The sequence below is a fragment of the Bufo gargarizans genome, chromosome 10 (assembly GCF_014858855.1).
Source record: "Bufo gargarizans isolate SCDJY-AF-19 chromosome 10, ASM1485885v1, whole genome shotgun sequence".
In the NCBI taxonomy this organism is placed as follows: Eukaryota; Metazoa; Chordata; class Amphibia; order Anura; family Bufonidae; genus Bufo; species Bufo gargarizans.
Genome location: NC_058089.1, coordinates 106,130,311 through 106,149,165, shown reverse-complemented (window position 1 = coordinate 106,149,165; position 18,855 = coordinate 106,130,311). Strand labels below are relative to the sequence as shown.

General features: G+C 43.4%; 1 protein-coding gene across 1 annotated transcript in view; it reads left to right on the top strand.

Moving 5' to 3' along the window:
- The window catches only part of LOC122920383 (cadherin-8-like), a 391,866-nt gene that overhangs the window by 246,273 nt on the left and 126,738 nt on the right, over nucleotides 1-18,855 (top strand). The window contains exon 5 of the mRNA XM_044269837.1: nucleotides 9,450-9,637. Coding sequence (XP_044125772.1) covers nucleotides 9,450-9,637 — 188 coding nt within the window. The remainder of the gene's footprint in view (nucleotides 1-9,449; nucleotides 9,638-18,855) is intronic.

The window sequence follows — 18,855 nt, the reverse complement described above, 5'->3', positions numbered from 1 at the left end:
TTATGTATTATACAGCAGTAAACCATTGAAAGGCACTGATTAAGTAATAAAATAATATAATGATTATTATTAATAATAATGATATATAATATAATAATATGTATAAAGTGGTTTAATTTGTATCCAACTATGACAAAAATAAAATGATAAAAAATGCCGCCCCTATTACAACCGATGTGTCTACATGGTAAGTGGCTGTAAAAAGAACCTACATAATAATTGTGCCCAGCAAATAGTGGCCCTGACAGTAATAGTGCTGTAAATGTAGTGTTGTGTCCCCTCAAAGATAATTATGCTAAGTTAATACTGTGCATGGGTGCCCACATAGTGCTACCAAAATTCATTAGTAATAAGTAAAAATTCTCTCCCGGAGTGCCTTTAATAGTAATAGTGCTGCTATAATGCCCTGGGTAGTAATAATATCCGCCACTGTGCCCCAGAAATAATGATGTCTCCATAGTGTCCATACTAGTAATATGTTCCCCATAGTACCCCAGTAGTAATAATTTCCTCAGATGTAATAATGACCCCCTATAGTCCCCCCCAGTAGAACAAATTACCCCCTATAGTGCCCCCAATAGTAATAAACCCCACTACAATGCCCTTTAGTAGCTATGAAGCCTACCATAATGCCCCAAGTAGTAAATATGCTGCCTCATAGTACAAACAGTTGCACTATTGCCCCCTAAAGTGCCCACAGTGGTAACAAAAATCCTGATAGTGTTCCTATTTGTATTAAATCCCCCATAATGTACCCCAGAAGTAATAGTGTCTGCTTACAGTACCCCTACACAGCAATCATGAGACCTATAGTGTTCATAGTAGTAATACTACAGGGTGGGCCATTTATATGGATACACCTTAATAAAATGGGAATGGTTGGTGATATTAACTTCCTGTTTCTGGCACATTAGTATATGTGAGGGGGGAAACTTTTCAAGATGGGTGGTGACCATTATAAGGTGTATCCATATAAATGGCCCACCCTGTAAATATAGATATATATATATATATATATATATATGTATATATATATATACTATCCCTTAATAGTGCTGCCGGTAGGATTACTGTCCCCCTAATGCCCCCTGTAATAATAGCTACAACCCTATTGTGGCCTTATAGTGCTGCCCCAAGGTGCCAAAGGAAAAGAACAAACTCATATACTCACTGTCATGTTTCGGTGTGGGAGGGAAACGCCACATCGAGCAAAGGAGGGAAGGCTCGACAGGAAATCAGGGTCTGAGAACTATGGAAGGAAGATGGACACCTTCTAGTCAAATCCCTAACCAAAATCCTGACTGACTACCAGGTAGGTAAGTTCATACGCAGGAATACCTAGAGTCATATCAAGCCCTATAGGACCCTGGTACTAATTGCAGGGATGAGACTACCTGTTCCTCTACAGATTTGTAAAGACAGCCTTAACTGCTTTTTTTTATCTCATGTTTGTGAGTATGATAAACACTTTTATACAGCGTTCTGCTAGCGGTGCTTCACTATTGAGATGATCCTTGTTTTAGTGGTGGTGAAGACGCGTGGAGTTATACTATGTGCCTATATGTCAAGCTGCGCTTGTGAGTACATTCACACAAGGAATTTCTGGTGACCTGCAGTGCTTCACTATATGCATACTTTCTGATATCCCACAGGTGCCTTAGAGTGTTAGGCAGTGGGGACATGATTTATTTGCCTGTGTCATATATCTTGGATTCCTCAAGACTGAAGAGGTGTAACCTTCTGGATAAGGAATGCGCGGTCCCTCAAACGCGATATCCAACCACAAACTATCCACAGGTCCAAAAGAAGCTATAAACCGCACAGCATTGTGGGAGAAGCAACTGGAAGGTTAAATGACAACATTAGCAACACCTGGAGGCAAGGGGTGTAGCCATTACCAGAAACAACACAGACGCCTATTGATCCACAAGGAAAACCTATCAGATCAAACCATGTGTTGCCAGTCTCACAGATCTCCTGCCACTCACTGTCACTAGGACATCCGTATGTCTCAGTACGTCCGTGACACTCACCTCTATACTGCTATGAAGTGGTGATGGGCACAGACTTCTACTGGTCTGCATCTTAAGCTGCTTGCTGGCAGGCTTAGGTGGTTAAGATGATGCTGATGTCATTGTGTCGAGCACTATGGCCTCTGACTTGCCTTGAGGCCTTTTGCCTATAAGTATCATCATTCCCCATGCCCCGATATAGCATTCAACTGTATTTAAGGATGGCTAAACAGTTTAATTTCAAGAGGCCCTAGAAACCAGCAATGACACTAAATCTGGCTTATCCTTTTTATATAAAAAAAATCGTGAAAAAATGGTAAATAATACAACTAGAAATGTTAACAATGTTTAGCAGAAGCAATCAAAATATTTATAACTTTGTCTCCAAGATTTCATCAAGTTTATTTTATGAGAATCCAAGAATAATCAGAATGGATGTGCATAAGTAGCTATTAACTAAGCAAAGGTGAAGCAGATGAAGGAGTCTGGCAGCGGTGCTTTATATTGATTATCCATGCCAAGTAATCACCAAAGAAAGAATAGCAAGCTGAATACAGCATATCTACATCTGGACTTCTTTGGAAGCCTGGAAAACAGATATTTTCATTCAGTCTTTGCTTAGGACCAGAATATACTGTGCAAGTGCAACTACGGAACTTTCATAAAAGCTCTTGTAGTGGACTTGAACATTTACATTATATAATCATCGGTAGGGATGAGACTTTTTCACTGTAGTCCAGGTTCGTGTTTGGGATATTGTATTATTTTCCAAAATGGTTATATTGGAAAATAATAGCATTCTTAATACAGTATACAAAACAAAATGGCCATTTAGGGGTTAAAAAAAACTCACCTCATCCACTTGATCGCTTTGCAGCAGCTTCTTCTATCTTCACTGAACAGGACCTGCCAAAGGAAATACGATGTGTGCGATGACATCACCAAGCTCTCCCGAATGGTGACATCATCGTGCAGATTGCAGGTCATTTGGCATGTCCTATTCAGTGAAGATAGAGGAAGCTGCTGCAGCACAATCAAATGGATGAGGTAAGTTGTTATTTTTTTTTCAACCCCCAAATGGCCACAAATTATTGCATTTTGTCTTAAGAATGCTATTATTTTCTGATATAACCATGTTATAACGGAAAATAAGTGAAGTTCAAGTCCCCATTGACTTCGGGTCCCAAACTCGAACTTTGACCTGAAGTTTGGCAGAACCCCCCGAACCCCCCGAACCCCCCGAACCCAAACTTTTCTGCTGAACCAGTGAAATATTTTCTTGGAAAACTTCAAAATGAATCAAGAATAGTGTTGAGCGAGCATGCTCGGCCGAACATCAGTTCAGCTCGAGCATTGTGATGTTCGGCAAACCGCGGTGTTCGGCCGAATTTCCTGTGTGCTCAAGCGCGATGCTCGAGTCTCCTCCCTGCAAGTTTTTTGGCTGGTACGCCTGTCACTCACTGTAATGCCATAGCCATGTTGGTTACTGGCATTACAGTGATTGGCTGTCCGGAATGAGTCATTGGGTGCTATAAAGCACCCGATGACACGTGGTTTGGCTCAGTCTTAGTCAGGGAGAGCTGTGCTATAGAAAGGACAGATAGTGTAGGAAATATAATTTTCTTCTTTTGTTTGGCAGGGTTGGTGTTAGAAACCCAAAAGTCCTTTTAAAGACTTTTGTTGTATCTGGCAGCAATATATATTTTTAGTGCAACCTGCGCTAAATAGCTTGCAATTGTTTGGCACCTGCAGACAGCGACAGTATCTGCGCTACATCTCCTGTGCAACATATGCGCATACAAAAAATATCTGTGACATCCAGTGTACTTTTTTCGTATACGCTGTGGACAGCGACATTATCTGTGCTTTATCTCCTGTTTAACGTGTGCTCATACAAAAAATATGTGTTACATCCAGTGAATTTTTTCCGTAGATGCTGCGGACAGCGACATTATCTGCGCTACATCTCCTGCATAACGTTTGCACAGCCTAAAAATATTTCTGACATCCATTCCGTAGACGCTACAGACAGTGACATTACCTACGCTACATCTCCTGTATAATGTTTGCACATCTTAAAAATATCTGTGACATCCAGTGTACTTTTTCCAGTACACGCTGCCTGACAGTGACATTATCTGCGCTACATCTCCTGTTTAATATGTGCACATACTAAATATATCTGTGATATCCAGTCTACATTTTCCGTAGACGCTGCGAACAGCTACATTATCTGCGCTACATCTCCTGTTTAACGTGTGCGCATACTAAAAATATCTGTGACATCAGTGTACTTTTTCTGTAGACGCTGAGGACAGCGACATTACCTGCATTACATCTCCTGTATTACGTTTCCGCATCCCAAATATCTATGACATTGACTGTAATTTTTTCTTAGCCGCTGGTGACAGCAGCACCATTACCTGTGGTACCTCTCCTGTATAACGTTTCCGCACCACAAATATCTGTGACATTGACTGTGATTTTTTCTTAGCTGCTGGCGACAGCAGCGCCATTACCATGTGGTACCTCTCCTGTATAACGTTTCCGCATCCCAAATATCTGTGACATAGACTGTAATTTATTTGTACATACACTTTAAAAAAACTGCACTACTGTACGTGTGACATACTTGCAAGCATATATACAATTTAATATAAGGTAGGCGAGCAGTAAGGGAAGTGGAAGTTGCCGTGCTGCTGATGGAGCACGCAGAGGCCATGGTCCTGGGCACAGTGAAACTGTGCCTGCTGCCAGAGCACAAGAAACACACTCATCCATGATACCTAGCTTCATGTCCCAGTTTGCAGGGCGACACAAGACACCACTCTCAAAGTCAGACCAGTGAGAGCAGGTGGTTGGTTGGATTTCAGCAGATGATACTTCCAGTCAGTTAAGCACCACCCTCTCTTCCACAAGTCCAGTCTCAGTAGCCAAAAGTCTGGTCAACAGAATCCTCGCCCTGATCCTCCTTACTCCCACCATGGAGAGTCTTTGCAAACAAGTGAACCCACTGCTCGGATATTCTGAGGAGCTCTTTTCAGCGCCATTCCTTAATTTGGGCACCTCGCCAAGACCGCTTAAAGAGGACATGAGGAGATTTTGTGCCCTGATTCCCAAACTCTTGAGCAGCCACAGTCATGAGAAGATGGTGGTGGGAAATGGCAATTTGTGTTTCACAAGGTGAATGATGATGATGAGACACAGTTGCCAATAAGTCAACTGCAATTAGTGTCTCAAGAGGTTGATGATGAGGATGAGACACAGTTGTTAATAGGTGAGGTTCTTGTTATGGCAACAAGTCAGGAGGATGACCAGAGTGAGGAAGTAGGAAGAGGAGGTGGTGGAGGATGGAATTACAGACCTAACCTGGAAAGGTGTCAAGCCGGGCAAAGACAGCAGTACAGAAGGAGAAGGGATACGCAGCACCACAACAGGCTGGGAGAGACAGTGGAGTGGCAAAAGGGAGAAGGCGGGCCACACCTAACAGGCCCGCAACTGTTCCTCGAAGCACCCCCTTGCGGAAATCTCCCTTACCAAGGGGTAGGTGTTCCGCAGCAAGGCACTTTTTTTATGAAAGTGCGGACAATAAAAGAATTGTCATTTGCAACCTGTGCCATACCAAAATGAGCAGGGGCGTGAACAATAGCAAACTCACCGCCATCTGCATGATCCGCCACATGGCATCAAAGCCTGGGTCCACAATCAGTGTCTGCAGGTCACACCACTGCCTCCTCTTCCCCTGTGTTACATGCTGGCAAATCCCCTGTCCAAGACACAGGCCCGGATGCCTCCTGCCCTGCATCTGGAATTTCGCAAGCACCATAAGCTAAAATATCCACTTCTGTGTCCCAGTGCAGCGTACAGATGTCCATACCCCAGACCTTTGAATGAAAGTGCAAATACCCAGCCACCCACCCACAGGCCATAGCACTAAATGTGCACCTTTCCAAATTGCTGGCCCTGGAAATGTTGCCATTTAGGCTTGTGGACACTGAGACTTTCCGCAGCCTGATGATGGCGGACGTCCCTTGTTACTCAGTCCCAGCCGCCACTGTTTTGCCTGATGTGCCATCCCTAATACCAGCATGTGTCCCATAACATCACCGTGCCCTAACCAACACAGTTTTTGGGAAGGTCCATTTAATGACTGACACATAGACAAGTGCTTGTGGCCAGGGATGCTACATTTCCCTGATGGCACACTGAGTGAAAGTTGTGAAGGCCGGGAGCGAGTCGTACCCTGGGATGGCACAGGTGCTACTGAGGCCAAAGATTGTGGGCCCTACTTCCATCAGGATTTCCGCCACCACCTACATCAGTGGCTGAAACCCCCCCTTCTCCTCCTCCACCTCATCCTCCACCTCTGAATTGTCATCTTGCAGTACCAGTCAGCCATTAGTCAGTAGCTGGAAGCAGTGTAGCACTGCAGTGGGGAAGCGGCAATAGCCCCCGCTGAAACTTATTTGCTTAGGTGATAAACAGCACACCGCCGTTCGTCACTGATCATTGTGCACAGGGTGGTTTTAAAAGAGATCTGCCATTAAATATCTATTCTACATTTTTCTAACCGGCAACTAGATCTGAAAACTTTGGTAATTGCATGCAACTAAAAATGAACTATAGCCATTAAACTATTCAATAAAAGGTATCTTTATAGCTCCACCTGCTGTTTGTTCTTTTCCTTATTTTTTGTCCACCTCACTGAGGTGGTCACACATGCTCAGTTTAAATCTTCAACTGCCACCAGCCATATATTCTGTTAGAAGCTTTGGCAATTACAGGAAGAGAGCTGCAGCAGAAAGGACAAACCCCCTGAACTGGAATAAGAAGAGAGCTGCAACAGAACAGACACACCCCCTGAGAAAATGCACGCCCCCTGAGCTGTCAGACGGCAATAAATCTAGCAGAGCAATTGTAACAATGAACGTGGAGATCTCTGGTGCCATGTGAGGTACAGGGCTTGTTCTAGCTTTGTTTGAAAGAGATTTCCATGTACTATATGTTACATGAGGTTTAAATGTATAAATTTCATGTTTTACTAAATATTTTCATACAAAACCTTGTATCATTCTGCTCTATAACGTGCTGCTAAAGGGGTCTTCAACCATTGTGAATTCCACTGCTTATTAGACTGAAGTGGAAGAGGTACTAAGAAATCAATGTGACAATTCAGAAGTATTGTTTTCTAAATACATTGATTTAAATGGTCATTTGCTTAGAATATTGTCTCAAGTTTCCAATACTAGAAATCTCAGGGCTTTGTCAACGGGACTAAAGCTGTCTATAGAACCTTTTCATATAACAAATAAGTGGTGTTCTAATACCAGAGACTTCACAAATGTGATTTTCTCACATACACCTACTATATGATTAAGGCCTCTTGCACACAAACGTTTTTTTTTCCCGTTTCCGTTCCGTTTTTTGCGTTCCGTATACGGACCGTATACGGAACCATTCATTTCTATGGATCCACAAAAAAACGAAAGGTACTCCGTATGCCTTTTGTTTCCGATTTTACATTTTTCCGTTCCATTCAAAGATAAAACATGTCCTATTATTGTCAGCATAACGGACATGGAAAGTACTGCTCTATCAGGGGCCAGCTGTTCCGTTTTGCGGACCGCAAAATATTTAAAAAACTATACGGTCGTGTGCAAGAGGCCTAATCCGAAGATCATTTTGACCAGATCCTGTGTATTTTACATACACCAGCAGGTTAATGTATGAAGCAGCAAATGTGCATTTATTCTCTACTTTGTTTTGTAACACGTCTTGGTTAAGCAGAGTACAACATGCAAATGAGCATCCGTTTTGTTCATTATCCAATATATTAATAGTGTCTAATGGTTCTAAATTAAAGTTCCCACGTCTCTAATTATCTCTGAGGTTTTTTAATATTAGGCATCAATGGTTTTCACGCTGGGATTAGTCCTGCAGAAAGTCAGATCCTTTTACCCATGGAATTGAGTTGCTCGCAGTTGGGGGTCGCTGTTCTTCGCTTCTTGTATACTTAGCAGACTGAAGAAGCTAGCTTGCACTCTTCCTCCAAATATTCTATTATTAGAAGTCAAAGTCAAGCCTGACTCCTAGTCAACGCTGAAATACAAGTTTTAGGAGAACGTTAAATCATTCCTAATTGGACAGTGCAATATTTCACACCAGAATATACACACAATCTTTAATTGGGTTCCGCAAAGAGAGATTTAGGAGGACGAGGGGGGGACGTTCATCAGTGCATTAAAGGTTTTAGGAACAATGGCCATTATTCAGTCATGTGAAGAGCTTGCCAGAGGGCATTGGTGCATGTTCTGTAATTGGATTTTGTCAGAATAGATTGCATGATTGTAAATACAAGAAAATATTTGTTGAATGCAACATATTGACTGCAGATTGTAAAATCAACTGGAAAATAACCAAAGAGGAGAATCCTGTACTTTCAGCACAAGGAAGATACAGTGTAGCAATTACCGATAAGGATTGGCAAAATCTTGAATGATTAGGAAGATACTTTATGGCTATTGCAATTTTATGGTAAAGAATTCCCATAAACGTAGAGATGAAGTTATATGCATGTTGAGGGTGGCAGATGCAAAAATCTTTCTTTCAGCAGCTGCTTAATTAACATGCTGCTGTTAAATCTCGCACCAGGCTCCTGGGATGACGAGCTTGGTCATAGTACATCTGTGTCATAGAACATCCCAATAGGAGACCAGTAAAATCCCGATATAAAATTATTCTGATGACTAGAAGCAAATTGAAGATTGTATTGCAAAAAAATATATCTATGCCTTTAAAAATACAAAGATATGTATAGTAAATTAGTTTATGTCAGCTAATAGTTGGTAAATGAAAGAGGGACCTATCTGTAGACAGCTGTTTCGAGGTTCTAGCCCCTAGTCAGTACGGGCTGTGTATGGTTGTTTGACAAGGTCTAATTAGCATATTTTTCCCATAGAGCATTGTCTTGAATGTAAGTTGTTGTACATCTATTTTGTCTCTGTAATGAAAGACAGTACCCTCCAAAAAGGAGAGCCCAGGGAATGAGAGATATGCATTTTCCAGTTATAAATAAGCTTGAATAGTACAGGAGAATATAACAAACTTTGTAATATATCATATTAAATAATTATGCTTCCTCGTGGGCTTCTCAGGCTCCTTTACTCCTCTTTCTCTTTCCTCAGACTCTTATCTCTGTTAGCACTTCATCTCCCTCTCCAAAGTCTATGGAGAGAGGAGGGTGGATTAGGAGGCTACTGCCAGCTAGTAAGTGATTTATTACCTCACTCTGAAAAGTGGTAGAACCTTAAATATCTTGTTTCTATTGGCAGGAACCTGGTGAAAATCTGTATGAGTTATAGAGAGATGTGACATAAGAAACTGATTGCATTAACTTTAATTGTAATGTTTTCTTTCTTTCTTCCCCTTATTTGTAAGGTCAGTATCAGTTTGTAATCCCAGAAGACATTGCCATTGGTGATCCAATTGGAAGAGTGAAGGCAAATGACAGAGACATTGGAGACAATGCTAAATCATCTTTTGACATCATTGATGGTGATGGGAGAGACATATTTGAAATCACTACAGACTCCCAGACACAGGAAGGTGTTGTTCGACTGCGAAAGGTAGAGTATATTTTAACAATACATGATTGGGCAGATCTTGCTGATGATCTTTTTGTACCTAGACCAGCAACCATGACAAAAGGGCATCTTGTGTCTAGGAGAAACAAGTTCTCACCATCATCATAGCCAGATTCTTTAAGGGCAGTGAGACATTGTCAGAGAAGATTGTGATGGTACATCCATTGAACAAGTTCAAAAGGGTTCTAGATGACTTTCTTGAATGCAAAAATAGTTCTGGCTGTGGGTACTATAGAAGATATCTTGGATATTAAATGTTGATCCAAGAATTATTAAAATCCATATTAAAAGTCAGAAATTAATTCTCCCTTACAGAATTCTTCCTTAAGATGAGGAAATTGGTCTCTGCTCCATAGGGTTATTTTTGCCATTCACTGGATCATCACTGTAGGATTATAGATAAGGACTTGATGGACCTGTATCTTTTTCAACCTTATCTAATATGTACTTATGTAGCTTAAAAAAAATTGAAATCAGGCAGCACAATCACATGAAAAATAGAGGTGCTTATTCACATTTCGGCTCTATACTGAAGCCTTTCTCACATATGTATGCTTTGCACTATAAATACATTATTTTATAGATTATTTACTAAAGGCTTGAGAAAGGCTCCAGTATAGAGCCGAAACGTTGCACTTCCAGCATGGGTGAATAAACACCTCTGTTTTTCATGTGAGTGTGCTGCCTGTTTTCTATTTTTTGCATTTATGGGACATTGTCAGACCTATTGGCTAGCACCTCCTTTTCTTATATATATATTTTGCTCTTGTGCTGCCATTTTCTGATTTATTACTTATGTAACTAGGTATGATATATGCTTGACACCTCAACAGTGGGTAGATAGCTGGCCCAAAATGAAGCCCCAGGGCCTACGTGCATCTATAGCTGTCCCTGGGTCTTCGAGGTGAACTCAATTTCCTTTGGGTGGAATCAGAAAGTGAAAATTGGCAGCAATTATCTCTTGTGGCATCATTATGAGAGAGGGGTTGTTGCTCCATTTAATGCATTGTCCACTATTGGTACTAATTGAGTTAGTTAAGTGAACCGACGGGCCTCGATCAACCAGGTAAAGGAAGTAGAGTATATATAGAAGTACCACTATAGGACTTAAAGGGATTTCAAACCAACTTTATTGCATTTTTAAAGTTGAGCCCCTCATTGTTTGTGTAAATCAGTGGTGCCCAACCAGAGGGCTGCACTAGACTTGGTATAAATTTTGCGGGCCAGAACCAGGTAGCTTTGCCAGTAAGAAATGCAAACACTGTGAGGGGCATTTGTGAGCATTACTGCTGTGAAGAGGGCACATATCTGGCCATTATTACTGTGAGGGGGCATGTGATGTATTCATGTGTATGATGTATCTAGTGCATTATGTGATGATCACACACTGCTCTACATACATTATACACATCGATATATTAAACCCTGCACTGTCACCTTCTTCTGCACGTCCATCTTTCTGTCTGGGCTGTAGGCTTCAGCTCCTCAGCCGTCATGTTTCTCGTGGTCCTTGCGCAGTGAGCCCGGCACTCTTTGCTTCAGCCACCCCCGGGAGCCGGCCCCTCCTCCTTCCCGCTCCTGCCGGCTTCCCCTACTGCAGGGGGCTGTATCGCTCCGGCACCCGCCCAATCGAACTAATAGCAAAGCCCCTTGCTGTCCGGAGCTTTGCTATCTGTTAATGCAGGCACAGGCAGCATTGCTGTGCTGCCTGTGTCATTCACAGCGCACCCTGAACTGGAAAAAAAGCAGGGAAAAGTCTAAGGCCTCCAGTCACTGCGGGGGCTGCATGACACAGCTTTACGGGCCGGTTTGGCCTGTGGGCCGTAGGTTGGGCATCTGTGGTTTAAATCAAAGGTTAGTTATGTCATTCTGAGTGCCATTCCCCTATGTTCCTGTTCCCTGTGCTACAGTCCCTTAAATATAGTACTGGGTTAATGCCCTGGTGGGGGGGAGAATCCTTTAACATGCAGACCTGATGCAATAAGAAGTCTAGTTAGTGAAGATCTCTAATAAAAGTGATAAGGAATGAACATCATTACCACATTCTATTTTCAACACAATAGTTTAAAATGTATTTATCAAAGTATCTTGAAGATTTAAAACTTTCTTATATTGATCTTCATAAAAGATTTGCATTATTTATTATTATTATTACTTATATTAATATTTGAAATTGCTCTTATGATTACTAATACACAGGATATGAAACATTAAAGTTGTATTGATAGCATCTTTTATCAATATAATAGTGGTTGGCCAGTTTTATCCATAGCCATATCATGCGTAGACAAACACAACCTTAAAAATGGTAAAACACTATCAGAGAAAGATGAGCTGTATACCTGGAGAGATAAAACAAGACCATAAATCTAGTGGTCCTGGGAAGGAGCTGTAGGCTACAGAAGGTTAGTCAGCATACACATTCCCTAAATCACTGCAGAAGGATCATTACACAGCCAAGTTAAAACAAAGGACCTTCCCTGGTTGATATTCAATAGGAATACCAGGTAGTCTGCAATCTATCAAGCTCAATAAATTATTCCTTGTGTTTTTGCTACTTTCACAAATGTTTAGAAGAGGCTTTCTTATAATTAAGTTAATAAGTACTTGCTCTGAGACATGTACATTTCAGCACTAGTGATGGACGAATATCGTCAGGGACGGTTCGCGAACGCGCGTTCGCGATTAAATATTCGCGAACCACACGTTCACGGCAGGCCCCATTGACTTTAATGGCAGGCGAACCAGGTATATCACACCAGTTGCAATTAGTTATTCCAATAGCGTTTGTCCCTGTGTATAGCTGCGGTATCGCAGCAGAACAGCACACAACTGCTGCACAATACAAATGCACTATAATATACTTTCTATGTTATATAGCATATTATAAGTATATTACACCCCTCAGTATGTCACACCTATAGATAGCACACCTATACCAGTCCTTAAAAGGACTTTTGTGGTCCTATTAGCTAGTGTTTGGTGTCCCTAACAGCCTGTCCCTGCTCCACACAGCAACCTCTCCCTACACTGGCAAAAAAATGAATGTAAAATGGCTGCCAGATCGTTTTTTTTTATAGGGTTGGGGAGGTGTCCATGTGCTAAAAACTTCTCAATTGGCTGTCCTGTCCCACCTGATGGAGGTGTCATGGGTCAAAGTTCAGCACAATGCAAAAGAATATGGCACCGGCGGACATCGCCATATGCAGGGCCGGCTCCAGGTTCATGTGGGCCCTTGGGCGATAAATCCCAGTGGGCCCCCGTGAGGCATTTTTTTACATTGACATGTCCCCCTGTGGCTCCCACACGGTATAATGACCCCCAGTGACCCCTATACAGTATAATGACTACTAGTGGCCCTTCACACAGTATAATGACTACTAGTGGCCCTTCACACAGTATAATGAACCCCCAATTCCCCCCCCCCGTATTATGACCACCTGTGGCCCTGCATTCAGAATAATAACCCCCAGTCGCCCCCATTCAGAATAATGACCCCCAGTAGCCCCCACACTGGGGGAATACTGTATGGAGGGGGCTCTGGGGGTCATTATACTAAATGGGGGACACTGAGGGTCATTATACTATGTAAAGGGCCCTCACAGTATAATGACCCCACAGCGACACTCCATTCAGAATAATGACCCCTAGTCGCCACCACACTGGGGGTTATACTGTATGGAGGGGGCACGAGGGGTTATTATATTTAATGGGGGCTCTGGTGGTCATTATGCTAAATGGAGGGTCAATGGGGATCGTTATACTAAATGGGGGGCACTGGGAGTCATTATACTGTGTAAGGGGCCCTCACAGTATGATGAATGACCCCCCAGTGGCCCCCTCACATACCTATCATTGCAGGGGAGCTGGTCGTCCTGTCCATCACTAACCGCAGCTCCCTGCGCTCTTTCTCTCCTCCGGCCCACTGCAGCAGTGAGCCAGGCCTGGAGGAGAGAAGGAGATGTGCAGTGATGTAGCTGGAACTGACTGGGCCCCACAGCAAATTTTAGTACGCCCCCCTCCTCCCCAATGTGTGTTCACATCACGGTTTCCTATCGGTTTGATGTATATAAATGTGCAGCGCTCCACGTTTTTGTATCCTGCAGAGTCAAGTAAAAAATGCATACGTTAACGTATATGGTTTTTTACAATGGAACTGTATGGTGACCGGACGCCACTGTACGGCATCAGTCTGAGGCATCTGGTAACGCATACATTTTTGGTATTCATTAAATGGATGGCACAAATGGGATGTGAACCCAGCCCTAGTGTCAGAATAAGCCCCAGTACACAGCGGAGCAGCGTGGCGGAGAGGCCGCCATGTACTGACAGAGCGCTACCTGGTCCTGCTGGTCAGGGATGAGGACTGTGCTTCCCAAGGATCATTTTCTACTGGGAAATACATGGCACAGTATAATACACTAGAATCTATATACTATAAAGATATTAGCCCTACCCCCGAATAATAATACAATTAGGGGGTCATTTATTATATAGAAATACATCTATGTAAGGCTACTTTCACACTTGCGTTCGGGGCTCCGCTTGTGAGTTCCGTTTGAAGGCCCTCACAAGCGGCCCCGAACGGATTCGTCCAGCCCTAATGCATTCTGAGTGGATGCGGATCCGCTCAGAATGCATCAGTCTGGCACAGTCTGTCCTCCGCTCCGCTCAGCAGGCGGACACCTGAACGCTGCTTGCAGCGTTCGGGTGTCCGCCTGGCCGTGCGGAGGCGCGCGGATCCATCCAGACTTACAATGTAAGTCAATGGGGACGGATCCGTTTGAAGTTGACACAATATGGCTCAATTTTCAAACGGATCCGTCCCCCATTGACTTTCAATGTAAAGTCTAAACGGATCCGTTTGCATTATCATGCAAACGTATACGTTCTGAACGGATGTAAGCGTTTGCATTATAGGTGCGGATCCGTCTGTGCAGATACCAGACGAATCCGCACCTAAACGCAGGTGTGAAAGTAGCCTTAGGCTACTTTCACACTAGCGTTCGATCGGATCCGTTCTGAACGGATCCGATCATATTAATGCAGACGGAGGCTCCGTTCAGAACGGATCCGTCTGCATTAAATTGGCAAAAAAAAAGCTTAGTGTGAAATTAGCCTGAGCGGATCCGTCCAGACTTTTACATTGAAAGTCAATGGGGGACGGATCCGCTTGAAGATTGAGCCATATTGTGGCATCTTCAAACGGATCCGTCCCCATTGACTTACATTGTAAGTCTGGACGGATCCGCATGCCTCCGCACGGCCAGGCGGACACCCGAACGCTGCAAGCAGCGTTCAGGTGTCCGCCTGCTGAGCGGAGCGGAGGCTGAACGCCGCCAGACTGATGCAGTCTGAGCGGATCCGCATCCATTCAGACTGCATCAGGGCTGGACGGATCCGTTCGGGTCCGCTCGTGAGCCCCTTCAAACGGAGCTCACGAGCGGACAGCCGAACGCTAGTGTGAAACTAGACTTAGGCCTATTTCTGACACAGATTGTGGCACAAAGGTCCTTAGCACCGCAATCTGTATCTTTTCCCGCTCATGCCAGGTCTAAAAAAGGATGGCGTGGGCAGGGAAAGGGATACAGTTATGGCCATGCAGTTATTGGATACCACCGCCATATAGTGATAACACCGCCATACAATGATAAAACCACCATACAGTGACCGGATAAAAGGGTATAAGAGGGCACAGTACAGGGAATGACTATGGGCACTGCACAGGGTGTGGTAAGAGGGCACAATGCAGGGTATAAAGGGGCACAGTACGGGGCGGGGGGCACAGTCACATGACCCTGTGACGTTAGAAGGTCCTTATGGTGAATGCTGTTCAGATGCCACCATAATGAGAGGCAGAGGAGTGAGACAGGGGCCCTGGGTGGACAGGAGGGGTGGACACAGCAAGTAGGGGGAAGGGGCTCTGAGGGGGATTCATACAAGAAGTAGGGGCAGGAGGTCTGTGCAGGGCAGCAACAGGAGATAGGAGGGTGAAACAGGAGCTCTGGATACATGAGGGAGGAAAGGAGACAGCAGGGGCCCCATGAGGATGAGATAGGACAGGATATGGGGGGGGGGGGCAGGTGTCATGGGGGCAAACTGCTTAATGAAACAGTAACACAACTAAATAGAATGAAGCAGCAGCCGATCGAAGAGACCCCCCCTTCTGTCCCAAGAGACATTCACAGTGCAGACTGCAGACTCACTCACAGACTGTCTTCAGCTCCAGCTCCAGCCCTCGGTCTCTCTCCTCAGGCAGCATGTGTCCTGTGTAGAGGGGGTGTGTCCTGAGTCTCTGCAGCTCAGAGGGCCCCACCAAAGGGGTACTGCGTAAGTGAAGTGACAGCAGTGAGAGCTCCCATCTGTATTGATGGAAGTGCTCATAGCAGCTCAGTGGGCCCCCCCAGGAGCATTGGGCCCCGGCACTTGCCCGGGGATGCCGGGTTATGACGCCGGCCCTGGCCATATGTTCGCTTGTTCGGTGAACTGCGAACGAGCAAAGTTAGCCGCGAAATGACCGCTGGGCGAACCGCAAGGCCATCTCTATATATCAAAACTGTTGCAATTAGTTGTTCCAATACAGTTTCTCCCTCTATATACCTGCAGTATCGCAGCAGAACCGCACACAACTGCTCCACAATACGAAATGCACTATAATATACTTTCTATGTTAGAAAGTATATTATAAGTATATCACACCCCTCAGTATATCACACCTATAGATAACACACCTATACCAGTCCTTAAAAGGACCTTTGTGGCCCTATTAGCTAGCATTTGGTGTCCCTAACAGCCTGTCCCTGCTCCACACAGCAACCTCTCCCTACACTGGCAAAACACTGAATGTAAATTGTCTGCCAGATCGGGTTCTGTTATAGGGTGGGGGTATGTCCATGTACTGAGACATCTTAATTGGCTGTCCTGGCTTACCTGATGGATGTGTCATGGGTCAAAGTTCTTCGCAATGTAAAATAATACGGCGTGACGGGCATCGCCATATGTTCAGTATATCGTGAACCCGCAAAGTTTGCTGCGAAACAACCGCCGGGCGAAAACCGCAAGGCCATCTCTATTTAGTACTTTTGCCTTTAATTAAATTGGTTCTAAAGTTCCATATAAAAAAAGACTCACGTAACAAGATATAAACAATGCTCACTCATAATTTCTTGTGTTAAGGGGGTCCATAGGATAAATGGTCCATTCACCTCTGTGAGACTGATAGATATTGCAGAGAGCTGTACTTAGCAGACCCATAGACCATAAACGGAGAGGTAGACGTGCATGACCACTACTTCTTCATTCACACAGGGGACTTAGGAACCCTCCCCTAATTCTTGTGATCATTAGGGGCCCAAGCAGCTGGATGCCCTTTCATTATACATATGCTGTGGATATATAGTAAATGTAGCTTGTGGGTCAAACTCCTGCTTTACCTGTGGAAAAACTATACTCACTGACACTCTGCTGCTCTATTCTGATTCTCTTTCTCCCTTCACTGGATTTTTGGTCGACATCTGGAGACTTGACTGTTGCAGCAGCCAATGACTGACCTCGGCAGCGACATTTCCTCTAGATGTAAGTTATAGATGTGTTGTGTGCCTCTTGGGGACATGTGACTGCTAAGGCTAGTCATTGACTGCAGTAGTGCACCTGACCCTGTCCGTCTGGGAGTTCCATTGAAGACCAGAGAAGGGAGGCGGAATAGAGTTTTAGGGAGCAGGTGAGTATGTTTTTTTTTTCACAGGTACAACAGGCTGGTGTAAAAATTTTAAAAAGTAAAATAAAATTGTTGGATATCCTTTTAAAGTTATTTTTTACCTTTGTTAATATATATTATTTCTATTTAAATAGGTTCTGTGTGAAGTAATAATATAACATATTGATATGGGCTCCACATTTTGCTTTATATATCTCTAAAATTCCTGATTCTTTTTCAGATATGAAAGATACAATTCTTTCTGCATACTGCATACAGCTCACTGAACCCAACAGGGACTTCATATTTGCCTCCTCTACGTCTAGTGATAGCTGCAGGCTGAGATATTTCACTTTTCTCTTTAGTTAAATAAGGAATGTAAAGCTTTGTATAATAAATAAGTAACTATAATATAAAAGACATTGTATTAAAACACCTTAGATTAATATTGGCTAAAGCTGACGATTTTGGCAGGACCGGTCAAACATCTAATGTATGTAATCAATTTCCCCTGTTAGCAGATGTCATAGGAAAAGTAGGAAATCTGTTGGATTTCAAAATGCCCATTTCTTTTGTTCACAGGAGAGGTAAATGTATCTGGTAGTAGCTCACTGAACGTGGGGTTGGGAAAAATGGCCATCAGCAGAATTATCTAAAGTGTATGGGCGGCCTTACTCTGTATCCTTGGCCAAACACTAATTTGGTACTTTACAACACTAAAAATGGAAACAAACTTATATTCTGGGCAGAACTGATGTGCTGTGTTAGCATACCTACCAGCATTGTTTTTTGTAAATTTGGGGCATATAAGTCCCACCCATGGAATTCCATAAACCCACCCAAGAAGGTCAATTTATAGGTGGGGCTTATATAAGCCCTATACATTTTTGGGCAGGGACAGACCGAGATTGCCATGACTGTTCCAGAAAACGGGTTGCAGCATGACATAAAGAATCTCTCTTTGAAGTTTTTTGAATCCTTGAGTCATGCACCGCCTGAAGCTCTGCTCTAAGTTTAAAGGGATTGGCCACTTTCTGGTTATTGTTGACCAATATGTATATAAGATGATAATATGGCACTTACTAATATAGCCTTTGTTGAAATTCTGCATAATTTTCTGTATTTCATTAGATACACAACGTATTTTGTACTGTCCACACAGAGGTCGTGTCCATAAAATGGCTGCTGATGGAGAGTCATGTGACCAGGCAAATCACCTCCATGTGATGTCTCCTCCATTCAAACACACTGCACCGGCACTATACTCCAAACAGAACAAGTACAGATAGCAGGGGCAGTGTATCTGAATGGAGGAGATGTCACATGGAGGTGATTTGCCTAGTCACATGACCCTCCATCAGCAGCCAATTTATGGACAAGACCTCTGTGTGGACAGTACAAAAAACTTTGTGCACCTTATAAAATAAAGAAAATAGTGCAGAATTTCAACAAGGACTATATCAGTAAGTGTCATATAATCATCTTATATACACATTGGTCAACA